Below are 24,869 nucleotides of genomic sequence, written 5' to 3'. Positions count from 1 at the left end.
TTCCGGAAACAGTCTCTCTGCCCCCACAAAAAAATAAGAATCCATGAAGTGGGGTGTGGGGAGGGTATAGTGTACACAAGACCTTACCCCTACCTCAAAGGTAGAGAAGTTGTTTCGGATAGACCCTATACTCGAGGAAAAACAATCCAAAGCAGTCCCGAACATGAAGCAATGGAAGTACAAGAAACAATAGATAGTAATAGAACAGAAACTACAACAAAACACACTGTAGAGTTCATGGAGTAATATACTAGATCTAAACTATTTACAGCTGAATTCATCTCAAGTAAACATCAGACTTCAGAGAACTGTAAGCTAGATATCCACAGGTAAGATTGGGCTCATCTAGTTCTAGTAGCCTGCTCACTGTGCTGACTTTAGTTCTAGTTCTAGATCTGTTAAATGAAAAGCAAGTGGTGAATCCACTGAATTAGTTAGCAATATTATCTTTAACATTTGGAACAATTAAGTTATAAAACATGCTATATATATCCTTAAGTCACTTTTATCTGATAAGAAGATCTCTGAGGTATTCTTTATCAGTTAGATGAAGTCTATCTTTCAAAACATCAGAATTGTCAACACTTGTTCAACGAAATAGAATTGATCACTTTAGAAGTACAAAGATGCAGTTAATCAGTAATTAGAAAGTAAGTCTAGGGAGTCCGTTTGGAAATACTTGAACACAATATTTGTAAGCAAGTCACATATAGTCATACATACACTCGTTCCTGCCAATGGAAGTTCAAGAAAAACTACTTGGAAAACTGAAATCTTCATTAAGTTAAATCATTCCAAGACATGCATAGTTTGAAAAATACTGTGTAAGTTATGGAAATACTGGTTATGTATACATTTCTAATCATACGATAGCTCATAGATATGTAACTTACCATCTAAATATGATGTTTCTTGATTAGGTATATATCTCAGATCTGTATTTCACTATTGAAAGGGATGACAGGAACAAGGTTTGTTGGCTGGCGTGCAAGGTTCCACTGATCAATATAAGCTGATTGATCAGCATTTATATTTGGAAGTTCATGATGTTGAATAATCTTCAAGATCTCTTCGGTTTTACCAACTAATAAAGCTGCTTTGTGCACATTTTTTTCCCTCTCCTCAATGGCACCAGAATTACAAGCCATAGTTATAGCTCGTGGCAGATTGGTAAAGCAAGCACTTAGTATATCTGCTATTGTAATGGATAATCTCTCAAATAGTTTTTCATCGACGGTGCCATTGTGTCCTTCACTATGCAGCAACAGCAAGATGGCTTTCCCAATTTTATACATTGAGTTGGCAGCTATTATTCTGACTGGCCAGTTGAGAGGGTTGTCAAGCATTCTTCCATCAGTGGTTTGTTTGATATCCATCACCTTCTTTGAAGCTATTCCTGTTAGCATCTCAAGTGTTTCCCTAGGAGTTTTTCCTTCGAGGGTCGGTTTCTGCAAGTCCTCATCCAACCATTTTTTATGGATCTCCAGTTCTTCCCACACTATATGTGCTGCATTTCTAATGTTTGTGAACTCACCTTCAGGGTACATAGTTTCCTCTATGAAGCTGGCGTAGGTAAGACCTTCATGGACACTCCTTATCAGCTGATAGTCCATCTGATCTCTCACTTTGGGAAGTGCGACAGTAATGCTAGTGAGTGTCACTAGGCTTATGGTCCAGCAGTTTGAAGGTTCTACTGAATGCAGTACTGGAACTTGGTGGCAGTAAATATCTGCCACCCCAGAAAAGCTGCTAGATTTTCTTAGCAAATTAACCAGTTGTGTTGGCTGTCGTTTCCTTCCTGTGTCTACTAGTCGGCTTGCATTACCAGATATGTTCTTAAAGATTCTTTCAGGAAGTTCCTCTTCGCCTTCAAGTAACAGAACATAATGGTGCAATTCAGTCTCTCTCATGTGTTCTGGTTCTGATTGATGATAGTTTGGGCCCTGAAGTTGACACAAAAACATCAAGTTGAAGGAAACAACTGAGACAAACCGCACAAATTTGCTCATTGACACAACCAGAATCTGACTTCTTATGCAGAAGGCAAGAATTAAGTTTCTTGTACCTTGGAGATATTTTCTAAATTTTGTTCCCCTGATGTTTAAAGACAATGGTCTCTCCTTCCACTCAACCAGCTTGCGGATCCAGTAGTCTTCGACTTTAAAGAAATTAGCATTGGCATTGCCTGTTTTGTTGGAACGCTTATAGCTTATACAGATAAACCATCTGAGGGCCGGAGCAACAGTACCCACTACCACCCCAATAGACTGAACAATAAGAATTAAGCTTGTTGTCCATTCGTATGTTGAACTATTTGGGAAATATGGAGGTGAATTGTATATTCTTATAAGAGCTTCCATCAAAATTAGAGATGCCAACACCCAGATTGTCCCTGAAGTCGAAAAGGTTACAGAACGTGCCATCACAAATTGAGGGTTACTAGTTTCGACCATCATCCAACACTTCTCCACCGTGTCTCTCAGTCTATCGATGGACAACCTTCCGAATGCTAGTGCATCATTCCTCAAGGTAATTTGATATGCTTCTTTATAGTTAAGTTCAAGAATTTTTTTGGTGGTTGCAAGTGTTAAAGAGGAGAAACTCAGTACCAATATCAGAAGAAACATGAGGAATATAGTTGCTATAAATTCAGGTTTCAGGTTAACAATCAAACCAGTATGTATCTCAATGCATAGATTGACAATGATTGTGATTACCAGGATGTCCAGAGCTATAACGTTCGACAAAATTTCTTTGTTACTCATGGCTCCTATTGATGGCATGAAGTTACCTATAACAACACACATGAAAACAGTACTGGCTAGTTTGGAAAGCTGGTCAGTATGACCTGGCATCGGTTCAGATATCTCGACAGGCAACTTCATTGCTACAGCCAACACTGTAAGAGAAGCAGCATTCAGAGCAAAGAATTTGCATGGGAACCAAAGTCTCTTCATGCGGAAGGCTTGGAAAGCATCAGCAGCCATAGCAAGGATACAAAGTAGAGATGCTGCTGCTACATAGATACCGATCATTGGCATTGGGCTACTGAACGATTCGTTGTAGCATCTTTTGTTACACGCCTTGGTGATCATATGACAATAAGGATTATCACACGACGCCTCATTCATGTTCACCATGACTCCTGTTTCCCTTGTGGGTGCTAACTTCAGGACCCAGGAGCAAGAATATGAAGAGCTACATCAAATGGTTTATCTGTATTTTCAGCCTTGTGATTTGAAACCAACATGGAAGGATGACTGAGCTTTCAATTGAATTGAATGATTGACAATTTGATGTAAACTGACAATAGACTTTTCCACAAAGAGAGCGCCATAAATCACTATGTTCAGTGTTTTCCCTATGCCTTCCTTTTAATGATTGTTACTTCCTTTGTCTGATTTTGACTTGATGCGAAATTTAAAATAGTAAAGAAAGACTTTTATATTTTCGATCTTAAATCAAAAATACGTGTTTTAAATATATCGTCCTAAATATATCTTCCAAAAAGTTATATCTTCCAAAAAGTTATTGTCTAAAAGGTAAAAAAATACATTCTTTTTTTAAATGGACTACAAATAAATTAAAACAGAGTGAGTATAAGGATACTAAAGACCAAGCCTTTCAACATCTGATGTGACATTTACCGGGAAATTTCTATGTCATATGGGACACGACTCGTGGAAATCTGTTAATCATCTCAAATTTGAGTTGAATAACAGATTTTCGTGTCAAATCAAACTAGGTCACCCTTTTTTAAACGAAATAAGTATTATTGTTATTATTATTTCATTGCTACAAAAAAAATAAAAATAAAGGTAAAGTAAATTATTTAGGCACCTTTTTCAGTTTAAAATCTTGAGCTAAAAAATTACAGAAAGGCCAAAGAGGGAAATGACGACGAGGAGCAATTTCTACAAGAACCCTTCTTATGCATACAACAAAGCGTTTAATCTCAATTCTGCTATTCAAAATCTTCAAGGTTTCAATTCTTATTCATCGTTTCGGTTTTTGTATTTTCTTCAATTTAATTCGTGTTTTTTCTCTTTTCCAGCTTATAATGCAGTCACCGGTAACGGTCCGCCTCCGGTGGAGACGAATTCCGTCGAAGAAAAAACCAGCCACAGGAAACGCCGACGGGAACGGAAATCTAAGGTGCAGCAGAACAATGAAGTGGAAGTGATTGATTTGCCTATGTCTCATCAGGATTATATTGAAAAAAGGAGGTGATTTTAGTATTGATTTCAAATTAGCAAGTAGATTTTACTGTTCACTTCAATAAGCTAGGTTGTGCAGGAAGGAAAAAGTTACTTATGAAATCTGGAGTTGTGAGTTGATCATTTTGTAATTGAAATGCAGGAAGGAGGGTAGTTCAACTCAGCCTTATGAAGAATTGACTGCAGAAGTGTTGGTAATTGGAACTGTTGCTTAATTTGTTCTGTACGTATGTTTAATATCATGTCAGTTATAGTTTAGTGATTGCTTGGGTTCTAATTCTGTTCCAGGAACCGTCAAGTTCAGCACTGCATTTGGTGGAGTACGACAGTAAGAGCTTCATTTGGCTTTTTTCTTTTGGTTTTATTCTCGATGAATTAAAAAGGTTTAATTTTAGTTTGGGTATGCAATTGATTATGTGTGTTGATCTGTACTCAAAGTATCCTTGCTTGTTTTAAAAATTCCATATTTTTGAGGGTTCCCATTATCTGTGTGTTATATAAATTCATTTGGAAAAAGTTGTTTGACTTTTATCTTTTATATTTTGACGGTTCCTCTTACTGATGCTAAGAGCAAGGATTGGTGTACTGGATACTTTGGTGTCTATCATTTACATTTACTGTGCTAATTATGGTGCAGAAAAATATCAGTCATACTTGGGGAGTCTCTCTCTCTTTCTCATTTCTCTTCTTTTGTATATGTTTTATGTGTTCTAGATACATATCACTCATCTACTTGTCAGAAAAAGTACTCCTATGTGTCAATCGTGTTTATCCCTCAAGTTTACACTCGTCGAATCTTTTAATTCCCATTTTCTCTAGGAGTAGGAAGTTTTTCTTTCCAAGACTGAGCTCATGAAAAAATGTTCATGAGTTGTTCAGGTGATGCGAGCACTTCGTCAGAATGTGAAAAAGGGGATAATCCTTGTGCGAATACTGAAATTTTACTGGTTAAAGGTTAGTAGAACTTTCATTTATTTTACTTTGTGATTTTGTATACTGTCTAGTTATGTATCCTTTTCATCAGAAGTATCTATAAGGGTCATGTGGGGTAGAAGTACATACACACATCTATATGAATATGGGTCTATACATAATGCATCTACGTATCCGCTTCAACTCGGCAACAAGAATTGGTTATGGAATAACCTTTTAGTTGGATTTCTCATTCTTAAAAAAACTTTATGTTAGAGTCATCTATGCAACAACCTTTTTGTTGCTCTTTCTCATTCTAAAAGATTTTCTGGTTAGTTAGGGTTTATAATGGACCAGAAAGATAACTAGAACATTACATATATGTTTCACTCCCCTTCACCAACAAGGGTTATGTGGTGGGATGGATCGGACCCCTCCACCCTTTAACCAAAGGTCTTGAGTTTGAGCCCTAGGTGTGGAAGACAATTTGTTAGGGAGCGCTTCCCCCTTAAATGGTCCTAACATGGCATGAATCTGGTTTAGTCTACCCAATGCGAGTACTGGACACTGGCCAGAAAACCAAAATAAAAATGTTTTTACTTTCCTTCGCTTGGAAACTATATGCCCATTAGAGTAAGGCATGCTCTTGAAACTAGATCCACTTGTTCTTCTTTCCAACATTGTTTCTAACAATGAACTTATTCCATGCCAATTTGGTGGTCACCCTATTCCACACTACCCGAAAGCCGTTGTAAAATAATCATCAATTTCTATCATAATGGAGGTTAATTATAGGATATCCTTGTGCAAGTGAAGATTTCTAAGATTAAGAATGACGATATTCAGGACAAGGTATGAGTGGCCTCAACGGTGAACAAGATGCGGGAAGAGAGATTGAGATAGTTTGGGCATATGAAGAGGAGGTGCGCAGAGGCCCAGTGAAGAGGTGTGAAAGGTTGGCGAAAGTGGGTTTTAGGAGAGGTAGAGGTAGGTCGAAGAAGTATTGGGGAGAGTTGAATGAGTGTAGTGCCACCTTTTGATTGCATCCAAGGAAAGAATGCCACAAAAGGTGTTTAGCAAAATGGAAGAAATGTTTTTTTTTTTGTCTTTAAAGGTTTGGCTCAATGTTCTTGAATGAATCCATTAACTACTAATCTGGCATTATATCTATATAATATAATTCCCACCACATCGAAACCCCTTGATAGATAGTTAATAAATTTATCCTCAAGTCTGAAATTTGCCAACATCTTGATTATTATGGCCTTCAAGAGGTTTTTGTTCCTTCTCTCTTACATGATTTTCTCCATTAACATTTTTAGGTAGTGGAAATGAAACAGAGAGAATTAAAACTCGTAGTGAGCAGCGATTTCCTCTTCCAGGAGAACCTGCTTGTGTGGTATGTGGGAAGTATGGGGAATATATATGTGATGAGGTAAGTCACTGGATCACGGGTCTGTTTCTATTTTGTTAGCTTGTACTTTGTGTTCCTCTCTTAACGAACCCCAAACCCTTGTTTGCTTTGCTTGTAGACTGAAGAAGACATCTGCAGTACGGATTGCAAATCTGACCTTCTGCAAAATCTTAAACTCCAGCAGGTATTTCTTCTTTCTATTTGTTTATATAGACCAGCATGGATACATGTGTAATGATTCGGGATTTAACTATTGCTTTTCAAAATGATATATGCAAAAAAAAAAGTAGTAGAGATCATGGGTCATTTTGAGATATTTTTTTATTATTCGAGTTCTCATTCTCTCTGAAATGTTTTGAATGTAGATAAGTTTAAACAGTAAGTTAAACCAACTAAACTTCCAAGAAATGGTCAAATGTAGAGTTGAGATGTTCAACTTTTCAAACTTAAAAGAAATGCTCAGACTCAGTTATGCTGCATTTTTTTTTGAATTATTTTCTTTTTCCTGAACTAGTTTAACTAAGCATACTTAAAAAACTAATTTAAATTGAAGATACAAGCGCTGGCACCTGCTTATATTCTCTTTCACCCCCCAACCCCCCTCATGCTTTTTTAATGGGACATACTTAGATTCTCACTCTTAAATTTGAGTTTATAAGAATCCAATTTAAAAAGTAATACAACAACATACCCAGTAAAATCGCACGAAGTGAGGTCTGGTTGAAAATAGGGTAATACAATAATTCAATAATGAAGTGACAGAAAATTTTGTAAAATAGAAGAAATATACATAACCTCCTGGAAAGGATACTTTTCATATTTTTGTTTGGTTTATAAAGTTATATAGTAAATTAGTCTAGTTTCTCTTTTTTAGATAGATGTACTACATATTTAAAGTATTTTAGCATTTAATAATAGTTCAAGTAGAAAGATCACAATGTTTAGTAGCAAATAAGAATCCGTCGGTTTTACATTAGATTCTATGATCTAGAACCCATTTTTATTTTTTATAGAAGTTCTCAAACTTATGATTGGATATGTTACCATAATACATGTTTTTCTTTCTGAAGAAGTGATTCCATTCCAAAGTGGATAATGTCATTTTCAAGAGTATTTTATTTGGACATTTGAGGGACCTTACTAATTGACAGAATTATGACAGTTCATTTTTTTACTTTCACTATTTCAATTTAGACTGTATTATTTAACCAATTGTTAGGAAACAAGTCAAATGAACTAAGAATCTTTTAGCTACTCTATTGTAAGGTGAAGTTGAATAAAATGATTTTATTTCTCTTCATACAACATACCTGGTTATTTGGAAGTCTAGAAAGATAATGAAAATAGAAACTTTTAAATCAGAATGATGCATGTTCTTTTAGTACTTCTTATGCATATGGGTTCTGAAAATATTTCAAAGAGAAACTATATGTATCTCGAATAAAAAAGTTCAAACCTAATAACAGAAATTAACTATGAAACTTGATGAGCCAACAATTGTTCAACAACAACTACATATCAGTCCCAAACAAGTCCAGGGAGCCAAACAATTGTCAAAAGGAACAAAAAACAGCTGACCTGATAGTGCTAATTCCCTTGCTAGACACATTTTTATGTTTTTATAGTGTTTTTGTACAACTTTAATTAATTAGAGAATGTTGGAGTCTAAACAGATAAGATTTCAGCATTTTAAAAGGGACCCATGTCTTGAACATTAGAGCTTCTAATATGTTGGTCAGGTATTAGGATATGTAGTAAGCACCAAATCTGTAAATCAATTGAGCAATACTGTTACACCAAGAAAAAAAAAACATTTGAGCAATACATACTTTTATATACGTATGAATGAGATACCTGCTTCTTTTACTCCAACTGTTTCTCTGACGATGTCTTAGGGGGGCTTAAGTAGCAAGGTCAAAGCTGAGACTTTTTCTGGACAAAAATGCAAATTGGAAGTTCCTGAATCTGGAGGCAACATCTGGGATTATGACCGTCATCGATGGTCCAAGAATAGATCTGCTCTTTGTACTTATGAGTGGTAAGCTTGTTGACATTCAGTTTGAAGATGAGTACTCTCTCTAGATTAGGTCTTGGGCACCAAAGACTTTCATCTGTTATATTTGGATGGTAATTCTCATCAATAAGCTCTGCTTGGACTTAGATAATTACACAATGTGCTGGATGTGTCAACCACCGTCATGATCAAAAGTCAAATGTGCCTTATTTTGTGCTCTTGATCTTTTTTCTAAAATATAATTTCACTGGTGTAGTTGGAAATGTAAGAGGCCAGGTCATCTTCCTGAAGATTGTTTGATCATGGCATCAAAAGTTCTACCCCTTTCCTCTGGTCAAGTTGGTGAATCCAGTGAACAGGTTCTACTTCCTTTCTTAAGATCTTAGAAAATAAGCCAGTCGGAAGTATAGTTATATTTTGTTATGCTATTCTCAGTAATACCTTACGCAGGTGGAAGTGGCTCAAAGTAAACCCAGTATATCCAAAGAGCTTCTGCAACTGTATAAAAGGTTCCTTCATTCCCTATAGTTTTGTTTTCTTAAGTTTCGTCTTGTATACTAAATTTTAATTTGCATCCCTGCAACAATACAGCAGCCTCCCCCCTCCTCCCTGACCGAAGGAAAGTTGAAGAAGGAGAGAATCATTGACCGTGTGTGCTTGTTTTTACATGTGTGGTGTGTCTTGACCTTCACTTTGTGTGTGAATATGAGTATTCTCCATACACTGTCGTTAGAAAATGGACCTTGGTGTAACTCAACCTCAAAAGTTAGCTCATGACATAAGAATTGCCTAAAACCATGTATGGACACAACAACATATTCCCTCAACAATTTAGTCCCGTATGTTAAGGTCTAGACATCTGGAATGTGAACAACATTCCATGGGGGACCTGACATCAGGTATATCAAGAATAGCAATGGGTTTGAATCTAATATCTTGTTATGAAAATAGATCTTGGCTAAGTCAACCGAGCTGAGGAATGTCCAAAACGATATTAGGAGATAATAGCTCTTTCTCTCCACCAATTTAGGACAATTTAGCACGTATGGTTCAAGATAATCAACACAATTGACAGCCCTATGTTATCAATTGCTTACCCGTGAATTGCAGGTTGTCAGTTTACCTGCGAATTCCAAGTTATTGGCTCTTCTCCTAGCTTCTATTCAAAGAAACACACGTAATAAGCTCATAATGATTCTATGAATTATGAAGTGGTGGCAAAAGAACACATATGTAACAGTTAAACGTATGCATTTTATGCCGAATATGAATGTCCATCTCTAATATTGGTTTTTGGTCTCTCTTTATCTGCAGATGCCATCAAATTGGCAAAAGCTCATTGGATGCTAACTGTAACACTTGCCGAAGATCAACTACATTAGCCACGTGTCTTGATTGTAGTAATACCTTTTGTGACAGGTAATTTAGCAGGAGTTGAAGTGAGCTCAGCTTTATGTGCTATATTGCTTGGTGAATTCATGTGTCACCTCCTTTGACAGCATCAAATTGCTCAAACCGGAAGGGATTGATGACATGTTAGGATGGCATAATTTTTGGTGCCTTCTCCTAGTTTGGAATCCCCCCACCCTTTCCCCTTCCTCATTCTGTGTGACCCCTAAAGTAGGTCTATACATGTTGCTTGAGCTTTCGTGGGACAACGTGACAGATGACTCTTAAAGAATCTATTCTCTTTTATTAGGAGATAATGGGGAAGGTCCCCCACTTTCATGGTTGAATATAACCGATTAGGATTCAAATGAGGAGCTTGAATTTTGTGATGAAACTGAAGGGATGCTAGGATTTATAATTCTGATACCTTTTGAACATCATAGTTCTTGGCCTTCTTAACCAGTGAAGCTTATGATTTACTCAATTTGTAATGAAGGAGAATTGATTAATCTTTATCTATGGTGATCTCAGTGCAGGTCACCTGAGAGAACACATCAGTGGACACCCTTCTCACCGACAATATTACTCCTATAAGCTAAAGCGTTTGGTAATGCTTTCCTATCTTAGTTCCTGTAATTTCAATTTGACTTAGGTTATGATTCATATCATAAATACGTGTAAAATGTGACAGTTATGGAGAGCGTTACGCTTCTAATTCTTGTTATTACTATAATTTTTTGCATTTTAGTCATTATTAGGACGTTTATCAATTTTGTTGAAGATCAATTGTGCCAAAATATAATATTGGAATATTAAATAAATACAAGCTTTAGTTTGTTTATGCTTACTTTTGGAGCATCATGAAAAAAGTTTAGTTAATGTGGTATACCATTGGAGTGCAAAGTCATATAAGCTTGTCATAGTACTAAGATTGAGCAAAACTCCCTGTTTCATTGTCTGTCAGCATTCTGAATCACTGCTTCTGATTTTTAACTCGTCCTAAGAGAGATTTTGCCAGGTATACCCATTCCCACACCCTAAAGGAGGATTGCTATAGGTTGTTGCCAAAGTAAAAGTAATCTAGTTTTGTGAGGGATGCAAACTCCAAAGCAAAGCATTCATGGGAGAGGGTAGTACTAGGGTAGGTGACCCCCTATGAAGTCCTTGTCTTGTGTTCCTTGGCAGCCAACTTGTTTGGATTGACTTATAGTTGATTAATTTATATTTGACACTGATTTTAATTTTATCACCATTTTGGTTGCTCTTGATATTTTTATTTATAGCTGAGTTTATAATATTTATTTACCTGTATGTTTGACATGCTTAATGATGCAATCTTTATTAAATGTAGGTAAAATGCTGCAAATCTACGTGCAGAGTGACAGACATCAAGAATCTTTTAGCTTGTCACTATTGTTTTGATAAGGCTTTCGACAAGTTCTACGATATGTATTCTGCAACTTGGTATGTGATGGTGTTACACCTAATGATGCTGATATATTTTATGAAAGCATGAATCGACTGGTCATATCATTTGACATTTCAACTTTGAAATTACCAAGGTCAAGAATTTAGGTCCTAGGGAGAGTGATAATTGCTATAGGTGTCCCCTCGTATAAAAACGAAGACAACTTATTCTAATGTCATGTTAAAATGATTAATATTCCATCACAATGTGGTTTAGTTCAAAGGTAGTCTGTTGTATAGCATGTACAACTAAAATTCTCTTGACTCCAATCCGTAAGCTATCGCCTCTCTGAAACTTGTTCATTGCCTGGGGTAAGTATTTTATTCCTTGTAAATAACCAGTTAATTTATGTTGTTATATTCAGGAAAGCAGCTGGACTTTCAATTATCTGCAATTCTATTTGCTGTGAGGATCACTTTGAATGGTAAGTCACGAATTTTAATAATTTCTTGCATCTTTTGAAATATCCCATCTCCACAACTCTACTACAAGAGCTACCTCCACAGGCACAGGATAAATTGCTTGAGTGCGGGTGTGGAAGACAGTTCCTACATCGTAAAGAAACATTCTGCTTGTGAGAACTACGCTTTGAGCGACTTCATCTTCTGAACAGTTGAGCAGCAAGGCACCATGCATCAGAAATCACGAGCAGTACGAACATCTGTTTAACTTAGTTCTTTGAAGATTCGGTGTGAAGCTGATATACTACATGTCATCATCGTATGTGGTTGATGCTTGCTGAGCTACTGTCCGAAAAAATGATTCAACTTTCTAACACCATTCTAAATTCAGACTCAAGAAGCATTCTCGAAGCACAGCTGAAAAGAGAGAAGAACTTGCCAATGTCAATTGCAAGGCGCTGGTTTCTGATGTTTGTCGTGTGTTGTAAGGTGCCAATGACCATTTGGTTTGTATATTCTTGGAAATTTGGAGGTGGAAGAAGATATGAGATACTTATGATGCCATCATATCCAATTCCATGTTCCCTATGTTGTAAATTCACCATAACCAGGGGCGGAGCTATGTTTAAATTTTACTTGTTTTTACTTCTCGTACAATTGAGTAATAATCATAACTTATACAAATTTTACTTGTTTTTACTTCTCGAACAATTGAGTAACATACATAACTTTAACTTTTACGGCAGAACATATTTACCATTAGAGCAAGTTCGTGCATTTAAAAAGTTAAAATCGTTCATTATGGAGGTTATTTTTGCAAATCGTTTGGATAATTTTTTTTAAAAAAATAACCCAAATCTTAAAAATGAATTGTATTTGAAGGTCAAAAGTCTCAAATCTTGTTTAAGTTATAAAATAAGGTCAAAAAGTTTAAAATCACCCACCGAAAGCCAGTGCTGTAAACCGTCAGGTTCGGCCCATTATAAAACAAGCTTGAACCAGAATCCGACCCGATACCGATTTCCTGATCAACTTCAATTCATCAGAAATTAGGGATATCAAATTTCCCCAATTCATCGTCTGTTGTTCCGGAGATCTAAAGCAATCAAGCTATGGGAGGCCATGGAGGTTTGAACATTCTTCCACAGAAGCGATGGAACGTGTACAACTTCGATAACCGTGAGAAAGTAAAGCGAGACGAGGAAGCCGCGGCTAAAGAGGAACAGCTCAAGCAGGAACAATCTCGTAAGCGCGATTCCGAGTATCGGCTCGAGCAGCTCCGTCAAGCCCGTGGATTATCATCAGCAGCAGCGCCGTCGTCTTCATCGTCAAGTCACGTCAAAAAATCGTCATCAGAACAGAAATCGCCGGAGGAGAAACCGGGAAAGAAGGATTCTAACCACATCAACTTGTTCGAAGGGATTCGAATCTTCGATCCAGTTAAAGCAAAAGATGAGGAGAAAGACGGAAGGGATAAGAAGAGAGCGAAGAAAGAGCAACCGCCGAGAGTTATTACTCCGGAGGATGAGAAGTATAGGTTAGGGTATGGGATTGTTGGTAAAGGAACGAAATTGCCATGGTATTTGGAGAAACCGAAAGAGGATTCCGGTGAAAAGAGTGACGAAGACAATGATTACTCCAGACCTGTGAAAAAGAGTAATGGGAAAAAGACAGTGGAGGAATTGCGACAAGAGAGGTTGGAGAGGGAGAGGAAGGAGAAGGGAAGAGAAAGAGCTTTGTTAATGGAGAAGAATCGAAGAGATGGAGGATTCTCGCGACGAAGATGAGGTGAGCATTGGCACTTTAAAGTTGCTAATGAGTTAGTCGGTCTGCTTTGTAAAGATCATTGCTTTTTTGATTTACAATTTGTTAATGTTTTTCAATGTAATAAGCTATCAATTTCTGGTGATTCGTAAAGCTTTGTAAAGATCATTGCTTGTAGTTTAGATTTTCCTGATTTTCATGTATTTCAACTTCTTTCAAGCTCGTATGACAATTTCTCAGTAAGTGAAGTTTTGGTACTTGGGTGGTGGCTTAGGTTCAGAAGTAGGTTAGTTAGAACTGACAAGTGATAAAGATTTCTCTTTGTGAGCAAATCAAAGTGCCCCAAATCTCAATTCTTGTGATCCTAACATTTTAAGCAATACTACATAAAGCCTAAAGCTTCTCTCTTGGAAACCAAGCATAGCTCTTTGAATAATGAAGTAAATATTTCTTCTTTAACGAGCTTCTCTAAGTTTCAGGCGGTTCAGATGGAGAGAAAGTACATTCTCGTGGGTAGAGCATGATTCCTTATTTTTCTGGAAGAACAAAAAGTTAGAAGTAGTCTGTCTCTATTCTAGAAGAATTTCCGACAAGACTCTACCAAGTGAACTCTGAAGTATTTCCATCCTGTGTCTTCTGGTTTCAGAAAGCTTGGTAGAGGTACAGAATCAACCCATTCTTCAGATTTCTTGTAGGATGTTAGGGGTTTTGAGTTGAATTTCATGAACTCTATTGGAGCATTACATTCACCTAGGCTTTGCAGGGTTTATAGTGTGGTGACCCAGCGTAAAATAATTGGTTAGAATGTAAATATCAATCTGTTTACCAAAAATTTATGGGTCATCTTGGTATTGATTTAAATGGATTTTCTGCAAGATCGTTTTGTTCCTTGACTGCTTACACAGACTTCTTGTGAGAATACCTGTTAGTCCTGTGGCAATTAATTTGGGAGAGAATTTCCATTTTGAGACCTCTTATAAATCTCATCAGGATTCTTTTTTTTTCCTTGAAATATTTGTTCATTCAACAAGAATGCTCTCTAACATTTTGTGAGCTTAACTTACGAGTTGAGAGTGGGACATATATTTTTTTCTTTTCGATAGATTTTTGTATTTTCGAAGCACTCTTGAGGTGTATCTACACAGTGTTGTGTACTCAATTTGGAGAAAGTTCTTGAGGGGAAGTTCTAGAGATTGTGTGTGGGGAGAGGGAAAGTTCTTGAGGGTACACTGTATATCATTTGTTTTAGAAAAAAGGTGGGGTGGGAGGAATTATGGATCATTTGAGCAACTGCAAAGCTGCAGGTGGTTGGTAAATCTCTGGCTGAGTAGAGATTGTTTTCATTTGTTAAAAGCTGGAATCTTTCCTAACCTTTTTGTCTGTATTTTCCTCTAGTTTATTGTTACTTTAGATTTTGCAATACTTCGGGAGCTAGGGAATCATCAGCATGATTGCTTTGCCTTTTTGTACGTCTTCATGCAGGGCAAAGAACACAATTAAAGTGGATCTGTTGTACCTAGAATTGTTTACTGAGAGCTCTCCAGGAAAAAGCAAGGCTGGATGCAGTTCTATTCTTGATTATGTCTATTTTCATTTCAACGAAACATGTGCGAAAAGTTCCATGGTCGCATCGTATCTACTTTAGTTTGGCAAGTGCATCGGAGAGTCCATATCCTGTACGGAGAGCAAATCTGCTCGAGGAAACCGTTCAGTTCAAAGGGCCTGATTGACCTGGGAGTGGATTATGGAATTCTTGCTTAGCCTGGGTTTATACTTTCTGAAGTCAAAAACCAATACCCCTGGGAAGCCAATCCCAAAAATGCTTCTGAGCAGCAAATTGCTCTGCTTCTTCCCTTGGGTACATGCTATGAAAAATTGAATTTCCTTCTTGCAGTAGTAGTGCTCCTGTATTGTTAGCTGGAAGTTGCTGAAGATGTTTGTGCTTTAGAGAATAAATTAGGAGAGTCATAGGCTACAGAAAACTCTCAAAGATAATCGGCTTTCCGAAATCTTTATCTATAACAAGTCTTGAATTTGTTAATTTGGATCTTTGATTTGGCTGGGTTTTGTTTCTTTGCAATTTTTTTATGGTCATGTCATCTGTTCTAATTGAAGATAATTCCCTTGAAAATTTTGAAGGGGTCTTCTGTTGAACTTTTTTGTCATTCTGTTTTGTTTTTCCTTATTTCCTTTTTGGTTTTGAAGGTATTAATTCACTATGGAGACGAGTTCATTAGTGTTGAATGTTGATTAAATTTCTCAGTTTCTTCCTTTTCTTTGGACAATTCCTGTGCCATAGCTAATAATTTTGATTTTAAACAACGATTATAGTATCTAAAAATCAAAAAAGACAGTCCAGTGCACAAAACATACGTGTTAGTAGCATTTGGAATTGTTGATTCTAATGCAAATAGTAGTGGTTGCTTTGATTGTTTGAACCTGTGATGTATAGGTCGTGGAGATAACTTAACCTTCTCTTCTTTAACATCTACAGATCAAAACTTCAGAAAGTCTTAGACCTGTTAATGCCGTGGCTCTTTGGTTTTATATCTTTTCATATTATGATACTCGCTTAAGCCTTAGTGGATAGAGGTATCGGTGGAATAAACAAGATTCAAGACACACATAAGCGGTACCATACACCACCCTAAAAAAAAAGGAAAGAAAAAAACTAGTAAAATGTAAACATTCAAGAAAGAAATTAAAGCCATAATTGAAAATATATTTTCAGATAAAACCAAGTAGTACAATACATGCAAATTCATGTACTTCTATTTTTAAAAATTACGCGGATAAGCAAACTTATATTATTTAATTATTCATCATAGCTATAGTTTGCTATAATTATCACTCGCGATTAACATTATACATTAATTACGCGGGCTGACTTCGAGTTTGTATAATTAGTCATGTTTGTATATGTATAATTCGCCAGGATGTACAAATAAATATGTATAATATACAGTTTTTTAGCCTATATACATATACAATTCACCTCTCTGCCCTCTATCGCTCGCCTCTCTCCTCCCTCTCTCAATCTCGCTCGCCTCTCTCCTCCCTCTCTCAATCTCGCTCGCCTCTCTCCTTCCTCTCCCAATCTCGCTCGCCTCTCTCCTCCCTCTCCCAATCTCGCTTGCCATTTATACAAATGTATATGTATAATATAGAATTATATACATATACAATTCACTTGTCTCCTCTCTTTCCCAGTCTCGCTCGCCTCTCTCCTCCCTCTCCCAATCTCTCTTGCCATATATACAATTACATATGTAAAATATACAATTATCTAACCAATATACATATACTATTCACCTTTCTCCCACTCTTTTCCCCCTCTCTCTCTCGCCTCTCTCTTCTTTCTCCCAGTCTCGCTCGCCTCTCTCCTCCAAATAACATGTAGCTACAAATTGTAATTATCAAACTATAGCTATAAAGCGTAATTAATTATTTTTAAATGGCTATATGCGAAAGTTTCCCTTTTTATTTTTGCTTCTTATAGAGCGAATGAACAGTGTTCTACATTCATTTTTGAGAATACAAAGATGGATTTCTTTTTCTTTTTGCTTCTCAGTAAACAAACCAATCAAGTTAACCTCCATCTTCAAAATTAAAAAGTGTAGAGATTAACATAAAGATATATCATACATTCAACTTTTCAGAGACTGATCAAGTCAATGGAGACAGTAACTTATAACATAAATATATGTTATACATTCAACTGCTTATGTGTTGCTTCAAGGAAGGTGAGATTGACTATAAAAAGATTAGTTGACTTAACCAATTTGCAAATTGCAGTTAAGTCAAATCCATCAAGTGTTTAACAAATGACCAGAGCTTCATATAATTTATAAGCAGGAGTAATGAAACTTGTCTCTATTTATCATTTTTAGTTCCAACTATTCACAAATTTTGCATAGATTTCTGCTTTACAGATATGGCTGCTGTGATTTCTCTGTTTTCAATGCGTTCCCTGGAGCCAGAAGAAAGTTGGAGATTGTTTTGCCAAAAGGCGTTTGGCAAAAAGGATTACCAATATGTGAATCTGCATTGTATTGAGTTCCCAATTATGATAATCTCTCAATATGATTCGCTTTACAGTTACTGTAAACCCGGCCATTGTACAAACAGATTCTGATGAAGAAGCAAAAGAGGACGAAGATTCAGAGGAAGACAGCAAGTGTTGGTCTTCCCTGTGGGAATTTGTTCTTCTGTTTTTTCTCCTGGTCGTAAAAGCAAGCTGATATTTTATCATCAAAACTTCTCCAGATAACAAAAATACCTTTGATCTTAAGATTTTGTATTGTATATTTGAAGATTTTTGTACATATTGTTTGAAGGGCATTATTTGCAAGTATTGTGCGAGAGGAGCTTTGGAGTAACTGGTAAAGTTATTGTCATGTGACTAGGAATTAGAATAGAGAAAAAGATCACATTCACATGTATTTGTTTGATATCCCTTAGACTTGGAAGTTATACATGTCAAGTTTGTCTATCTTCAAATTTCTCCATTTACAAAGTCGTGTTTTGCTGAGGTCGATGTGCGTGTATATTAGAAGAGATAAAATTAGAATTAAGAATATATGAGATAAGATGAAAGTGGTCCGGTGGAGGATAACTGTGTGAAACTAGATTGAGATGATTTGAGTGTGCGTGGAGGAGAGGTACGGATGCCAAAAATTTAAAGGTGTAAGAGATTGACTTTGAATGGTTTCAGAAGAGGTAGGCGAAGAAGTATAAGGAATTGGCCACATATGACTCAGTTTCAACTTATTGAAAATATGATCTTCAATTTCTACTACTAGCTATTATTTCTTATATTTCGGTTATATATTATTTTTTATAGTTATTATTTAGAATGCTTTGATATACTTTTACTACTGGCTATTGTATCACACATATTTTTCTTTTTTATTGACTCAAACCTCAACTGGCTAGAACATCACACCTACCAAATAAAAATATACATATGGGCTAACCGTCTAAGGTGTTGGACCTAGAGGCATCAGGCTAGTTGATTGACCTGCTCCTCATTAATCATATGGTTAGTTGGCGGGTTTTTAAAATTATTATTACAACTATAATTAGGTATCCCATTCTTATTGTTTTAAGGGAAAATGGTCTGATATACCCCTCAACTTTGTCATTTAGAGCTGATATACCCTCGTTATAAAAGTGGCTCATATATACCCCTACTTGTAGACAAATGGCTCACATATACCCTTTTCCTCTAACGGAAATGAAAAAAAATAATTTTAATCTAAATTTTTATTTTTTTTCTAAAAAATATAATTCAATATGAGTAAATTTAATCCTCGTCAAACATATTTTTTTTTATTTTTTTTTGTTTCAATGACTAATTTATAATTATTATTTTGATAATCAAATTTATTTATGTTTCACTAATATTCTTGTAAAACTTATTGTAGATGACCAAATTTTTTCTTCGAATACTAAATTAAATTACAATACATACAAAAAAATTAGTTTTAATTTTTTTCCTTCAAACTAAGGAATGAAAGAAAAAAAATAAGAATAAGAAACTCAAGTAATTATAATAAAAGAAGTCAAAAAATAATTTATGTATGAAAAAAATTAAAATATACCTTAAACTTTGATAGAAGAATCATATATACCCCTAAATAATTTTTTTTTTTAAAAAAATTAGAAGTAACAAATATAAATTTAAAACTAATTTTTTAACTTCCGTTAAATGAAGGGTATATGTGAGCCATTTTGTAACGGCAGGGATATATGTGAGCCGTTTGTATAACGGTAAGGGCATATATGAGCCACTTTTATAACGAGGGGTATATCAGCTCTAAATGACAAAGTTGAGGGGTATATCAGACCCTTTTCCCTTGTTTTAGTTTACGTGATTTTAGATTTCGAAATTTAAACAAATTTAATTTTACTATAATTTTTTCTTGTATCTTTAAATATTTTAAATTGTCAATTATTATGACTTATAGTAAACAGAGTTTACAAACATATAAATATTATTTTAAAAAATTTGAAGATTTCAAAAGCAAATTTTTATCAAATTTAAATTGTTTAACTCTTAAAAAATAAAATATATCATATAAATTGAGACGAAAAAGTATTAAAAACACCTATCATCTCTTGCCGGTAGCTGTTTTACCTGCTTCACATACTAATAAATAAATTATGGTACTTCCCATACAGATAAAATAAACTACTAATATCTTTGGAAAAGCTCTCTGATTCTTCTGAATATGAGCACCTACTATTATATTACTTCTCTGTCTCAATTTATGTAATACTACTAGATTTTATATAAAATTTAAGAAAAAATAAATAAATTTTAGATATTTTAGATAAATCATCTCATTGTGTAAGAAAAAGAATTTAAAGTTAAATTATTTAATTATAAAAAAGTAACTTTTCTTTTTGAAACAGATTAAAAATTTAATTATAAAAAATTAACTTTTCTTTTTGAAACAGATTAAAAAAATTTAATTATAAAAAAGTAATATTTTTTTTTCGAAACAGATTAAAAAGAAAAAAAGTGTGACATATATTAATATAAAGTATTTAAATATAGGTATGTGATGGGAACATGAAAACCACCTTGAAGTAAAAAAAAAAAAAAGGTATAAGTTCGTTATTGATGGCCATAACATGCCAAACTCTTACCCAACTATTCCTCATGACTCTAATTTTGAATACATTTATCGTAGGGTCTGTTTGGTACCAAAGGAATAAATATCTTTCTTGGAAAAAAATATGGTTTGCTATTATCTTATATGTTTGATTAGTTAAAAATATTTTCAAAAATAAAAGAAAATGACTTTCTAGTAAAAGCAGAAAAAATAAGTTTTATACAACACAATTCCACGTTATTTGTCTCCTCCACACCCACAACACAATATTCCCAACCCCATTCATACAGAGGTTTAGTCATAATTAGGAGTTTGAGGGTTCTGTTAAGCATCAATCGATTTTATTAAACGGTTTATAAAGTTAATACACATATATATTTATTTATTTATTTAATACATAGGGTCTATAGAAAAGCTATTAAGTTTGTCTGAACCTACAAACCCCACTTCGTTCCGCCTCTGCACTCATATAGGGTTTTTAGTCGATTATATATAAATACTATTGAGATATTATTTTTTGTTTGATTATCAAATACATAAGAAATTAAAATCACTTATAACATTTTGCAAACACACCTTAATAATCTATGTAATCTGGCACATAATGACATAAAGGCAAGATTATAATAATAAATATTCTAGTTTGTTCCTATACGTTAAATGTATTAGAGTATAAATGTTGAAAAGTGATTAAATATATTAATTAGGATAGATAAGGTTTAGTAGGATTATTAATATATATGTTGACCAGGCTGTAGAATACAATAATTAGTCCATTAGGCCAACAATTCTCTTCCTCATAATCAGAGCAAAAAAATCTCATAGCAATAGAATGGAGAAATCAAAATGTCAAAAACAAACTTTGTTTAGTGTTGCTAATCTTAAGCTTCCCTCAGTAAGTTTTTAATTAATTAGTAGCTTTTTTTTTCTTTCATCATCTTAATTTGTGTTTTAGCAAAGGCAAAAATATAATTATGTGTTAGATTTCTTATGAAGGTTAGTGGATTATTAGTTTCAGGTGGTGGTGGTGAATGCAGATTTGGGATGCACACATTGTAGGAACAGAATATCTCAAATCATGTCAAGAATAACAGGTAAAAAAAATTTAGGGTTATTATATGTTTGTGAATTTTTACTACATTTTAATAATCGTGATGTCTAGAGTCATCTCGTTATTTATATGTTAACATATAAAAGTAGGGAAGATCAGAAATTTTGTACGAGGTATTGGTATTTTTTTACCTCAGCGAGAAATGGATGGTTCTTAATCCATTTCATCGACAACTAGATCAAATTCTTGCTAGCATAAATCACTAATTTCATATGGCACCTACACCTCCCACTATTACATATATCAACAAATGGAAAAAATCACACTTATTTCTTTTAACTTTTAATATATGTGATGAAGTTTGACTTGACTGAATTTAAGAAAGAAAGAAAAACTTTTGAAACTTATAACTCTAAAATCAGGGGTGGCTCGACAACGTTAAAAAAATAAGGCATGTGCCTTAGGCCTCAAAATTTAAGAGGCCTCGTTTTCAATAATAATAGGTTATAAGTTATTTTTTTTTAATAAATATTGAATAATATTTGTAGAAAAAATTAACTTTTCATGAAAAATGAAGGAAATAATAGAAGAAATTTGACATATTTGGAGTACTATATGTCATGAAAAATAATTTAAAATAAGAATGGTTATATTATCAATTGAAAACTAGAAGAAATCAATTATATAAAAGTTATTAACAATTCAAGTTTTAAGGCCTCGATTGAATTTTTGTTTTAGGCCACTAAACGCTTGAGCAACCCTTGTCTAAAATAAGTTACATATATGTTTGTGTATGTAGAAATCATTTTATCAAAAAATAAAATGGATATTTTAGACTTATATTATTATTAAATATAAAAATATTTTATTCTTTAATTTTTGGGATGGACTACAAGAAAAAAGTGAGTCATATAAACTAAGACATTAGGAGTAATATTTGCTTACGCTGTAATTGTAATTATTTGATGTGAAATTTTATGATTCTCAACTCACTTCAGGACAAGCGCGGAAATTTTAAGTTAAATTTACCTATTTCCACTAGTTAGGTGATTTTACTCCTTAGCTACCTTTATGCACTTGTAGTAAAAAGCTTTTATACATGCTCATAAAGTTCTGAAATTTGAATAATTGTGACTAATATTGACAGGGATGAGGGAGTATACAATAGATGTGGGTAAAAAGCAAGTGATTGTAAGAGGAGATGTTAGAAATCATCTCCAGGGAAAAAATGGTGCAGTAAAGAACCACAAGATCAATGAACACCATAGCCGGATTTTCGCCTTCTTCTTTAGTTTACTGAACTTCCATTGGAGCACGAGCAAGAAGATGACTGATTAATCGAGAGAACAAAAAGAGTTTGATTGATGAACATTCATTCATGGGGTTGACAAGTATGAATATATCATGCTAACAAAGGAGTCAAATACACATTCTTTCAAATGTTTATTTGTTGGGAGTCTTTTGCTTCCATTTGATTACTTTGAGTTTCTCCTTTTGTTACTTGTATAATGTTTCTAGTTTCTTTATACTCTGCCCCATGATCTTTATACACATTAACATGCTTAACACAAAGAGGTAAGGTGTAGCATACACACTACCCTCTTCAGACTCCACTTATGGAATGGAATTACACCAGGTATATTGTTGTAGTGAACCTTAATAAGTACTCTCTTCGTATCAATTTATGTGGTAGTGTTTCACTAGGCACAAAGTTTCAGATAGTAAAGAAGACTATTGAAACATGTATGGCTATAATGAGCCTCCGAACTCTCCAAATAGTAAACATGTCAAGCTAAGTGGAATAGAATACCAAATATTCAATGGACACACAAGAAGAAATACCATTTTTCTCAAACAACATTTGCAAGCATTTGATCCCTACTAATTGAGTAATCCAACAACTATCATGTTGTATAGACCTTTGATTAAACATTTCCCAAAATAGTACAAAGTTTTCATACTACAAAGGATATATCAACAAGATGAACAAAAAGAGACATTAAGACATTCAATCTTCTCCCATCTCACCTTTAATTACCATTCTAAGAATACCATTTTTCATTTGTGCTTCAACCTTCTCAGCTTTACAGCAATCAGTGCTAAACTCGAGACTCCCTCCGTATTTCCTCCCTGATTCCTCAGATTCCACTTCAATGTCTCCTTTGCCAGTGAAGTAAACCGTGTTGTTCTCTAACCAGACCTTAATCCCATCTTCACCAACGCCAGGCATTGCCACTCTCACAAGTATACCATCCTTCAGTGTATCCACTTCTAGCACCTCTTTCGGTCCTGCTGACTGAAACGGGTTCTCCATCTTGAATTCTTGTGGAGAACCCGTCACCAGAACTGCAAATGAACACAGGGAATTGAAAAACAGAGCTTCGACATTTGATGGAACTAAACAAAAACAACCATAAGAGCTCAATCTCAAACTAGTTACGACTAGATATATTAATCATTTAATTATTTTTTTTTGGATAACACTGAAGTCTGAGCCAATTTCGTAAACCTCAACTTTACCACCAGATAACGCTACCTCCCCCAACATAGACACATGAAGTAACTCTGCTCACCAAGGCTTAGGCACGTGAGAAGAAATTAAGTATTGTGTTTTTGTTTCTTGCTGAGATTTGAACCTAGAATCCAAGGTTTGCATTCACGTCATTGACCACTATGCTACTATGCTACACCTTTGGGTGCTCCAGCCATCAAGTATAGATTTTTTTCCCCCAATAATGATGGTGTTGTTTTGCCAGCTTACGCACACATAGACTATTCCACTAGATACATGTTACCTCCCACCCACACAAATACATAGTTACGAAGTGACTACTCGCGTGAGCAAAGTTTCGACAAATGGAAAGAAACCTATAATTCCATTTTCGGTTTGTTTCATACTCCTACTCAATTTCTTTTAGAATAAATAAATCAGCAATATTCTCAAACACACCAATTTCAATACTTTAATCAAATCTCTAACTAAACCAAAAATACTCTGTACACAACATAAATGGAGTTAGATTTCTCAAATGATCACTTAATTAATAGTTACTATCCCAGAAAGTCACCTTTCCTTCTTAGATTCCAATTTTCTTCAACAAAAATATAATTTTATGAGATAATATAACTATTAGTTGAATAATGATAGGCGAAATACAGCCAAGGTAAATGTGTTGATAATCGGCTCGACATAAAATATACATTCTACCTAATGTGAATGAACAAATATCACATAACATGAAGTGTAAATAAGAAAAAGCGGTAAACGGATGAATCAATTACTTGGCTGAGTAGAGTTTTTCTGCTCATTGCTCAAGGAATTTGAATCTGAAGTTGTAATGGAGGAAAAAAAGCGTGTGATTGAAGGAGCGGCGGTAGTAAATTGGGACTTAGAACTGAGTAACTTGAAAAGTGTCGATGCTCCGGCGGCTTTTCTGATACTTAGAGCCAGACATTTTTCCCGATCAATTTGTGATTTTCTCGATCAAGGGTTTTAGAGTGGTTTATGGAAATGGTACCTTCCGGTTTGTTATCTTGGGCCTAATTTTGGACCATTAGGCCATGTGAACTACATGGGTTGAGACATATAGGCCCATTCATTAATTGAAACCCATCTCTC

General features: G+C 34.8%; 5 protein-coding genes across 7 annotated transcripts; 3 read left to right on the top strand and 2 right to left on the bottom strand.

Annotated features, from left to right (window-relative positions):
* Window positions 1-178: 178 nt before the first annotated feature.
* Window positions 179-3,341, bottom strand: LOC107027142. The gene is made up of 2 exons (XM_015228320.2): window positions 894-3,341; window positions 179-395 (listed from the first exon to the last, which is right to left on the bottom strand). Exon 1 carries the CDS (start codon window positions 3,138-3,140, stop codon window positions 930-932), a length of 2,211 nt encoding a protein of 736 aa, XP_015083806.1. The 5' UTR covers window positions 3,141-3,341; the 3' UTR covers window positions 179-395; window positions 894-929.
* Window positions 3,342-3,824: 483 nt separating this feature from the next.
* LOC107026797 lies at window positions 3,825-12,510 on the top strand. Of its 2 annotated transcripts, XM_015227884.2 has the most exons (15): window positions 3,825-3,982; window positions 4,055-4,226; window positions 4,360-4,411; window positions 4,506-4,545; window positions 5,097-5,171; window positions 6,452-6,564; window positions 6,662-6,727; window positions 8,439-8,581; window positions 8,814-8,916; window positions 9,008-9,066; window positions 9,872-9,976; window positions 10,478-10,553; window positions 11,298-11,410; window positions 11,779-11,838; window positions 11,921-12,510. In XM_015227884.2, exons 1-15 carry the CDS (start codon window positions 3,895-3,897, stop codon window positions 12,021-12,023), a joined length of 1,368 nt encoding a protein of 455 aa, XP_015083370.1. In that variant the 5' UTR covers window positions 3,825-3,894; the 3' UTR covers window positions 12,024-12,510. The 2 variants fall into 2 exon arrangements, 1 of the variants encoding a protein (XP_015083370.1); XR_003580142.1 differs by lacking the exon at window positions 11,921-12,510 and having other exon boundaries at window positions 10,483-10,553; window positions 11,779-11,807.
* Window positions 12,511-12,813: 303 nt separating this feature from the next.
* LOC107026939 (leukocyte receptor cluster member 1 homolog) lies at window positions 12,814-15,798 on the top strand. 2 transcript variants are annotated; one of them, XR_001457697.2, is made up of 3 exons: window positions 12,814-13,603; window positions 14,059-14,239; window positions 15,062-15,798. XR_001457697.2 is itself a non-coding variant. In XM_015228078.2 (2 exons), exon 1 carries the CDS (start codon window positions 12,928-12,930, stop codon window positions 13,600-13,602), a length of 675 nt encoding a protein of 224 aa, XP_015083564.1. In that variant the 5' UTR covers window positions 12,815-12,927; the 3' UTR covers window position 13,603; window positions 15,062-15,798. The 2 variants fall into 2 exon arrangements, 1 of the variants encoding a protein (XP_015083564.1); XM_015228078.2 differs by lacking the exon at window positions 14,059-14,239 and having other exon boundaries at window positions 12,815-13,603.
* Window positions 15,799-20,933: 5,135 nt separating this feature from the next.
* Window positions 20,934-22,910, top strand: LOC107028174. The gene is made up of 3 exons (XM_015229219.2): window positions 20,934-21,094; window positions 21,212-21,293; window positions 22,398-22,910. The coding sequence occupies exons 1-3, from the start codon at window positions 21,032-21,034 to the stop codon at window positions 22,586-22,588; spliced, it is 336 nt and encodes a 111-aa protein (XP_015084705.1). The 5' UTR covers window positions 20,934-21,031; the 3' UTR covers window positions 22,589-22,910.
* A 156-nt stretch (window positions 22,911-23,066) lies between these two features.
* Window positions 23,067-24,734, bottom strand: LOC107027864 (14.7 kDa heat shock protein-like; the record flags this gene model as incomplete). The annotated part of the gene is made up of 2 exons (XM_015228914.2): window positions 23,067-23,596; window positions 24,533-24,734. Coding segments are annotated over 2 exons (540 nt in total), but the record flags the coding sequence as incomplete, so codon positions are not given.
* Window positions 24,735-24,869: the final 135 nt, after the last annotated feature.

Source organism: Solanum pennellii, chromosome 8, assembly GCF_001406875.1.
Source record: "Solanum pennellii chromosome 8, SPENNV200".
Classification (NCBI taxonomy): domain Eukaryota; kingdom Viridiplantae; phylum Streptophyta; class Magnoliopsida; order Solanales; family Solanaceae; genus Solanum; species Solanum pennellii.
This window is presented reverse-complemented; position numbering and strand designations above follow the sequence as displayed.

Bases quoted from the DNA above. Each gene is read 5' to 3' on its own strand.
- LOC107026939 (XM_015228078.2), top strand. From the start codon at position 12,928: ATGGGAGGCCATGGAGGTTTGAACATTCTTCCACAGAAGCGATGGAAC.
- LOC107027142 (XM_015228320.2), bottom strand. From the start codon at position 3,140: ATGGTGAACATGAATGAGGCGTCGTGTGATAATCCTTATTGTCATATG.
- LOC107026797 (XM_015227884.2), top strand. From the start codon at position 3,895: ATGACGACGAGGAGCAATTTCTACAAGAACCCTTCTTATGCATACAAC. The intron at 3,983-4,054 runs GTTTCAATTCTT...TCTCTTTTCCAG, and splicing joins TGCTATTCAAAATCTTCAAG to CTTATAATGCAGTCACCGGT. The intron at 10,554-11,297 runs GTAATGCTTTCC...TATTAAATGTAG, and splicing joins CCTATAAGCTAAAGCGTTTG to GTAAAATGCTGCAAATCTAC.
- LOC107028174 (XM_015229219.2), top strand. From the start codon at position 21,032: ATGGAGAAATCAAAATGTCAAAAACAAACTTTGTTTAGTGTTGCTAAT. The intron at 21,095-21,211 runs GTAAGTTTTTAA...GTGGATTATTAG, and splicing joins CTAATCTTAAGCTTCCCTCA to TTTCAGGTGGTGGTGGTGAA. The intron at 21,294-22,397 runs GTAAAAAAAATT...TAATATTGACAG, and splicing joins AATCATGTCAAGAATAACAG to GGATGAGGGAGTATACAATA.